The sequence below is a fragment of the Dendrobium catenatum genome, unplaced genomic scaffold, assembly GCF_001605985.2.
Source record: "Dendrobium catenatum unplaced genomic scaffold, ASM160598v2 fragScaff_scaffold_1684, whole genome shotgun sequence".
Classification (NCBI taxonomy): domain Eukaryota; kingdom Viridiplantae; phylum Streptophyta; class Magnoliopsida; order Asparagales; family Orchidaceae; genus Dendrobium; species Dendrobium catenatum.
The window spans coordinates 369,619-378,300 of record NW_021320146.1 but is presented as its reverse complement, the minus strand read 5'-3'; the positions used below and the strand labels follow the sequence as shown (position 1 = coordinate 378,300).

The following is an 8,682-nucleotide window of genomic DNA, read 5'->3' as shown; positions in this document are numbered from 1 at the left end:
TCTGCTCATGAAGCATTAAAGGAGATGGGCCCAATCAAGGGGCCGGCGGCATGGAGAAGGGGGAGGGGATTCAATGAGGCTAATTAAGGTTCCTTAATTGGGTTTAAAGAATTAGGAAAGTAAATAAATTCATCCAATTTGAATTTCAAATTCAAATGGATTCAATATTGTAACTTTCCTTAATTGGACTAAGTCATTCATGCAAGGATTTGAAATTGGAATTGATTAATTCAAAATCAAATCAAGTCATGAATTAGTTTCAACCAAAATAGGAAACATAAAGGGGGTGGGCGGCAAGCAAGAGCCGGCGGCTCAATGGGAGTTGGCCGGCGGTTTTGATGAAGCCGTGGATGGTGGGAGAAGCCTAGGTGGGGTTCGGGTGGGGCAATGGGGGCGGGGATTTGACGGGGGTGCGGGCTTGGGTGAGGAGGGGAGTTGGCCGGCGGTGTAAGCACAAGAAGGTAGGGAAAAGGGAGGAGAAACCAAGAGCCACCGGCGGTGACTGTTGGGTACGACGGGTGGCCTCTCCTAGGCTCCACCAAACTCTCAAACTCTCTCTCTCTCTCAAGCCTTAACAAAAGCTCCAAGAAGAAGAAAATGCAGAAAATTCTTTATCATTCATTCATTCATTCTTGAAAATACAAGAAGGAGGCTATAAATAGCCCATTACAATGTGATAAAAATAAAAGACTAAAATACCCTCGAGGGGCTACAAGACTCAACCCCTCAAGCAAGGGTAAAAAAGGAAAAATGCAGAAATAAAAACTACATCAAATAAAACGATCATGCTGAAATCAAAAATACATCGGGTACATCGTGGCCGTAGATCTACGGCCACGTCGACGATAGACTTTCCAACTGATGTCCCCATCATAGGATATTGAATCAACAAGCCTTTCAACTTTGAAGAAAGAGCATTTCAATGGTGAAGGTACTCTGGAAGAAAGAACATTTCAATAGTGAAGATACTCTGGAAGAGTCAAGAGTGGAGAATTCCAAAATGCACAGCAAATGCCCCTACCTTTTTGGTAAAATAGGTAAAAATTTCTAGTTGAAAAATTCTTTTTAGGAGAGTGAGTAGAATGGAAGAGCCTAAAATTTTTTATGGAGAAAATTTTTTATGGAGAAAATTTTTTGCCTAGTTTGGCTTGTTGGGTGGGCACCTGCTGTGACTCAAAGGCAAGAGCCTTGATTGGTTTGGAAGACAGGAACACTTGAGGATGACATCAACCCAAATCATGGACCACACTCGATGACAATGGGTTAGGAAGCAGATATATTAAAGCTGACGACTCAACCCTTTAGGGGATTGGGACGTCAGATCAAGCTGCCTTGATGACACATTTCCTTGGCAACCTATTGAGAAATAGCCTATTAATAAGTAGACAGAAACAAGTCAAGTGTTAGGTGTATGTGAGGGAAGCAGCTGCCATGTGTTAGAACTTATTAGAAAACTAAGGCTTCATTTGGGACGGCTTTTTTAATGCTTCTCAAAGTAGCTTTCTAGTACAAAATTTTTAATTTTTTACTAGAAAGCAGCTTTAAGAAGCAATAAAAAAACCATCCCAAACAAAGCCTAGGACATCGAGAAACACCAAATAGTGTTAAGAGATCCAATATATTTGAGCCACCATCTGAGCATGTAAAAAGCTGTCTTCTTGCCATTTTTTAATAAGTTCGGGTCTAAAGATCCATTTAAGGAGAGTTGTTGTAGCATTGGTGCATGGCTAAGACTTTATTGTTTTGAAGATTGATGACTCAGGATCAACAACTAATGACATCCCTTTGTACTTATACCTAAGGTGGGAGCTATGAACCTTTTAACTATAAATTTCAATTTATCGTCTATCAGCTTAATTGACTTCCAAACTTCATGTTGTTACCATCATATAGCATCTTCGAATGCTTTTTATGCATGAAGCTAATGACCTGGCTACATTGTGTTTGCATGAAAATGGTGCTAGTTTGTTAGACCGGTCCAGCCGGTCCACACTGGACTGGCCCAGATGAATAGAGGCGGAAGTACGCCTCTCCCGTGGAGGCCAAGCGGACCGCAAAGCTCCATAGAATCTTTTAGGAAGGCTTTTTGAGAAAGTTGAGGGAAATTGAATGTTGGGACTGTTTAGAGATTTCCTTTTAAAGTATATGCATTAAATAGTTTATTTTTCTAGGGTTAGGACATCTTGAATTTGGTTGAAATTTGAGATATCTTAGATTTAGATTTTCTTTTGGACTCTAGCGGCATCTAGAGATTTGGGAGTGATTGTTCCTCCTCTCGAATTGAGGATCAACTATATCTTGCAATTTTCCATTTCTATTTCATCAAATAATACAAATTTTCTAATGTTTTCTCAGTTTTGTGTGGATTCTTGTGGAGGATTTTCGCTGTTTTTTATAAAGATAGATAGGAATTACTTGAGATATTTAAATACTTCTTATCATAGTTTTGAAAATATGTGATGAAATATATGGTAATAGGCCAATAGGTTCGAGTAGAACCCTCTCATGGAAGGTAATTGTTGATGCTGGGAAATGCGCCAACTCATCGTGAGCCCCCGAGGAGCTGGTCTAACCTGACGGGCCTTACAGTTCATGATGTCTTGTCTTTTTCAGGTAACTTTTTGTGGCAAAAAAGGAGTTGCATTCAGATTTGTATATTATAACCCATCAAGCTGTGCTATATTATCTCTTAAAAAAAATCAGCAATAGCTAAAAGCCAAGTTAAGAGGTAAGAGGCATGTAATAAACAAAAATTAAGTACAGCTTATTGATATATCATGGCATTGAGTGATCTCTCTCTCTCTTTATTCTATTTCTCGTAGCTAATTCTTTGTTCATTTGCATCTGAGATGCCATGTTGGCCTGTTTGGCTTTCTATGCTCCTAAACTTGAGTTCATCCATAGAAACTGCTTTGCTGGAGTTGCATGTAATTCTATTTCCCATTTCAATTATATGCTAAAAGAGATTTCATTATCCTGAATCTGTATGTAAAGTTAGATCTAGTTAAAATGCGACCTTATCTGCAAGCTACTTACTCCCATAGTTTTTCCAGAAACATATCACGATTGTTTTTCAAGAATCTACTGCTTTTAATCGGTTTTCTAAAGTTTTTCTTGTTTGATTTGTATTACATTTGGCTTGCCTTAAGAAAGGTAGAGGTAGACCTAAAAAGACTTGATTAGAAAATATTAGAAATGAGCTTTCATTTATTAAATTTAAATGAAAATTTGACTCTTAACCAAACACGATGAAGAAAAATCATTCATGTGGTCGACCCTACGTAGTAGGATAAAGGCTTGGTGGTGATTGTGGTGGTGGTGGTGTTTTTCTTTTGTTAAATGACTTTGTCATCACTTGACTGTGTCATAAATTCATGTAACATTGATTGTATTTTTTTGTTACAACAACAACAACAACATTAAGCTTAGGTCGGCCAGCTACATGAACCCTTTTTCGTCATTATGTCCTGTTAAAAGTTAAATTCTCATTTAAATTTAATAAAGAAATATCATTTTTAATATTTTTTAACAAAGTCTTTTTTTGATCTACCTCTATCTTTCTTAACATAAGTCAAATCTAATACCTCAACTTTCCTAACCGGGTTATCGAAAGGCTTCTGTTTAATGTGACCAAATCATCTAAGTCGACTCTTTCTAATCTTATCTTCCACTGGAGCTACTCCAACCTTTTCACATATATCCTCATTTCGTATCCTATCTTTAAGGATAAATCCACTCATCCACCTAAGCATCCTCTAATCTTATGTTAAATTATTGATGGTCTGTTTGTAACTTTGGCGACATCATCAATGTAACATTGATGGTCTTTTTTTGTTATGTTATTTTTTTCCTCTATATTTTGTCTCATAAATGTAACTTTTTTCTCATATTTTGGTGGTTATCTTTCCCTTTTACTTTCATATTATTGTAACATTTTTTAATGGAGATATGATTAGCCCTAAAATTTTCCCCCAAAAAGAAAAGATTCATGAATGTTTTGTCTGCTTGCAGGTTGATGATTGTCTGCTTCTTTTTTATAAATTTAATTTAAATTTTGAATATAAAAAATGTGGCAGATATTCAGAATGATTTAACAAAGTATTGAATTTATTTTAAAATTAGTATTACACTTGTAGGCTTTATACCATGCTAATTAAAAATAAATTTAATAATTTTAAAGATTATATTATATTAAATAAATTTAATTTTGAAATTAGTTCTTTAATGTTTGAAGCATTGTATGCAAATGTACAGCTATTGGTATAAATAGTTTAAAATTTTAGTACATATGTGATATATCTCTAAATGTAATACTTTATTTTTAAAATAAACTTAAGTTTTAAGCTAAAACTCTTTTGCGAACAATTATTACGTCCTCCGACCGGACCTAGAGGAACGTCCGGTCGGAGGTCAAATCACGCCAAAAAATGAGAAATACTGAGCAAATACCAAGCAATATCAAACAATAACGAGGAATATCATCATGTGAAGATACAATACCGAGCTATACCTAGTAATATTGAGTTATACAAAAGTTGTACCGAGTTTTTCCTAGAAAAAACATGGTACAATTCGGTATAGCTCGGTATTAGTCTTCACAGAGCGGTATTCCTTGTTATTATCAAATAATACCTAGCAATATCGAGCAAATACCGGATTTTTTCATGGTATTTTGCTTCCGACCGGACCTTCCTCTATGTCCTTACACCGGACCTAATAAAAGTTTCATTCAACACATCAAGGTGATTAGTCTTTTTAATGGATGAGCATGGCACGCCAGTACATTAAATTTAGGGTCATTATTAAATTATATTAATTAATGAAAATGAATCCGCAAGTTGAAGGAGTATAAATATGTGAAATTATTTTTATAAGAAAATGTATCAAAATATGTTTTTCAAAATGTTAGATAGGTTGAAATTACTATAATATGATACAGTTTTCCACGTAAAAAATTCATTGGTCTTACTATTTTTATATGTTAGTACTGCATCTTTGTATACTGCTGAGACGTGAAACATATAGTTTATCAATTCAAATTTTCTAGCACGCAACAAGTATAATTTTAAAGATTGTAAAAGCTGTCATGATGAATTTATTTAAGGATACTTCGACATAAATTTTTTTCTTTTAATTATATTTGTTGTAGAGTGAGGCCTTAAGCAAGGGAGAAACTAATCCATGACCGATAAGATATGCTTGGTGTTAAATTATTTTATGGGAAAAGTGAGTAAATTTGTAGATGTGAATATCAAAATTAATGGACGTAGAGTAGGTGTCAAGAAGGTAGTTCAATTTTGAAATTAATGAAATTTTGTATACAATATTAAGAGAATAAAGCATCTTAACAATGTATGTATAGTTGGTACACCAACAGATAATTGGGAGAGAAAAAAACACTAGAATCTTTTTTACGTGGAAAATTCGAAAAAGGGAAAAAACCAAGGGACTGACCTAGATGAAAAAATTCCACTAAGTTTAAACGGATTTCGAGAATATATGCGGCAGTTGAGTAAAAGAATAAAGCATCTTAGCAATGTATGTATATCCAGCACAACAACAATTCTCATTACAAAAAGATTCTTTTACATCAGTAAAACTCACCTCAAGCAAAATTTTATACTACAAAAAGCTCATAAATAAATGGCTTGTGGAGGTCAAAGTAAGTCCAAAAACTCTGAAATATTTGTAGTTTTGATCCCTAATAATAGTTGATAAGCTCAACCTCCCCCTCCCCCCTTGCGGCAACCATCATGATTGCTTCTCTTTCCTTTCTTTCTTCAGTTTAACAAGTATTAGACGGCCGATAAGTAATTTTCATATTAATTTGCATGATTAAATTCATAAGAATGTTCTTGAGCTCGAATTTAATCCTTCAAAGTCTCCATCGATTTACTCAACCTAAGTTCAAATATGACATAAAATTTTTTAATTGATAGTCAAAACTCTCAATTAATAGATCTATATGAGCTGTGTAACAGTATAGATCTGATAAAAAGCACATAGCTCAGCCATTTTTCAGATCTCATTTACAACCCTTACGCAGTACAATCGTTATCCTCTCTTCAACCCACACGTGATTCCCCGGTCCCCCTCTATGCATTCCACTCTCCATCGCATCCACCGATAGGAAATCCCCACCGTCCATTCAAACCTATCTAACGGCCACAATCCACTTACCATTGTCGGAAACTTCCCAGCGAGACCGCCGACCCCACACACGTGCCAACTTCCGCTCCGCGGCAGAACCATAAAAGCTGCTCACCCAAACAGGACGGCGTGTAAGAAAAATAATAAAAACCCCGCCGCCCACCGCCCCGCACCCATCACACGTGCGAACAGAGACCGCAATCTTCGGTCTTCTTCGTCCCTTTTGACCGCCTCCACACGCGTGCAACAACCCTTCTCGTACTCGTCGCAGCCCGCCTCAACGTGTCCACTCAACCCATGTGGGCCCCGCAGCCGTAAATCGCAGGTTGGGCGGCGGCTTTAAGGCGAAATTAAAAAAATAAATGTTTCACGACGAAAACTAATTATTTAATTAATTATATCCCGTCGCCAATTAAAACCCGCCATTTATTAGCCGCAAACCGAGGCGAGGGCAATTCCGACATTTGGCATGTAAAATGACGACGCGTGCGATTGCGCGACGGATAGCGGCGAGCCGCGCGGGAAAAACATGGGCCGATAAATGAAAACCGGCCCCACCTTTTTTAACCACCCGCTCCTCCTTCCGGTCAATCGCACCTCATTTAAAGCTGCCATGTAGGTAACTTGTGTAATTTCAGAAAGATTCCGTGGCATTTCCGTCCGCCCATAATTTCACCTGTCCGACCTCGCTGTATGCTCACTCGCGAGCTACGCTAAAATCTTTAGTTTTCTCGATCGACCTCTAAAATTATTTATATTATTTTCTGGTAATAGAGACAGCCTGAAAAAAATATTTTTCATGTTAATAATCCGATAATTAGCGATTAAGCTGTACATAACAGACCACGATCGGTGGATAGATTAAACTTCCAGATAATGGGGGGTAAAATGCAAAAAGTTGAGGGGGGAAAACGAAAAAACATAAAATAAGATAAGCCGAGAAAAGACGGAAGTGGAAGTTGATCTCAATAGAGAGGCGGCGGAAGGTTCAGATCGATGCCCAGAGGCTTCTTCGTGATCCGTTCTTCTGCAACCGATCTCTTCATCTTCTTCTCCTGCTCGGTCCTCACCATCATCTCCACTGCGTCGAATCTGTACCCGGAGAACTCCGATCCTGCCGTCGGTGCGACGATCACCAGATCTCGGCCGTCCGGGAACGCCTGAGGCCACTGAGCTGCCGTCCAGATCGCCGGCGGCGAGCTCGACTCCGATGAAGGCACATCGCCGTCTGTGAAATTAGTCTTAGCCTTGGGGCCACGGAGGTTTCGCGCGGCCTCATCGTAAGCCCTCGCGGCCTCCTCTGCAGTGTCGAAGGTACCCAGCCATTTCCTCGTCTTCTTCCACGGATCGCGTATCTCCGCGGCGAATCTTCCCCACGGCCGCTTTCTCACGCCGCGGTAGTGCCCCTCCTTCGTTCCGCCGCCGCCGCCGCCGCCGCCGCCTGCTGCAGCGGTGGAAGCTGGAGTCGTCTTTTCCTCGCCGGCCGCGCCGAATGCCTCTTTCCCCAGACGAAGAGTATCGACCGCCATCATTGAGACCGAGAGAGAGAGCGAGAGGGGTAGATTTGGTGAGGAGGGAGAGAGCGGAGGCGGTTATTTATAGCGGAGCCGGTGGTCTTGCTTTCATCCGACAGGAATTTCTTTTAATTTGATTTTATTAATTGCTTTATTTTTATTTTTAATGGCACTTCGTCCGGTTGGCGACGGTCATAAAGGGCAGGCGTGGCGTGCGCGGAAGGTATGGGAGCGCGATGGACGGCTCGGATTTGTTGCGGTTACGTTGGGTTAGGATCTGCCCGTCGAAGTTTGGCTGTGAGATCCACTTTATAGTTATTGATTTTGTAAATGAATAATTATTGTTCCGTTTTATACGCATAATTCTTTGTGAGTTCGGGTCGGATTTATGCAGTATGCCCGTGATTGGTTTTGCACGTGTGAGGGGCATTTGCGGTAATTTATGTTTGTTATGTACACGTGTGATGAAATTTTGAGCTTGGCTTAATTAATTTTATAAATATTTTTTCTTATTTTTCTGAGCATGGTAAGTTTGTAAATATAAGATTATTTATTTAATTTAAATTTTTTTAGGAAGTTACATTTGTCCGTGTAAGAGTTTTCTGGAATCCTAGGGCGTTAGTTCTACAAATAGTTTTTGATAGAGCATTTATATATGATTTTTTATTTTATGGTTTTTTTTAAGAATTTTTTTGGCTCTAGATTTTTAATATATAAAGGATTTATATAAATTTTGTAATTTAAATCAAATAATTTAGAAAATTATAAAAATGCCCTTAATTAATGTTTTTTTTAATAAAACATTCTCTGATAAGCTCCAAAATGCCTCATTTCTCTTTCCCTTGGTGATGAGTAGAAAATAGGGAGAGAAGGAGAACAAGCCACGGATGAGAGAGAAAGCTAGTTTTGCAAGTGTCTAAGATGGGTCAATTTTTGACTTGAGGTAGGGCATCATTATCGTACTTTAATTTTTGTATGATTTTTTATGTAATTTTTTTTTTATTTAATTTGGATAGAT

General features: G+C 38.1%; 1 protein-coding gene across 1 annotated transcript; it reads right to left on the bottom strand.

Moving 5' to 3' along the window:
* Nucleotides 1-6,932: 6,932 nt before the first annotated feature.
* LOC110107825 (ethylene-responsive transcription factor 3) lies at nt 6,933-8,114 on the bottom strand. The gene has a single exon (XM_020838224.2). It carries the CDS (start codon nt 7,680-7,682, stop codon nt 7,116-7,118), a length of 567 nt encoding a protein of 188 aa, XP_020693883.2. The 5' UTR covers nt 7,683-8,114; the 3' UTR covers nt 6,933-7,115.
* Between the last annotated feature and the right edge of the window lie 568 nt (nt 8,115-8,682).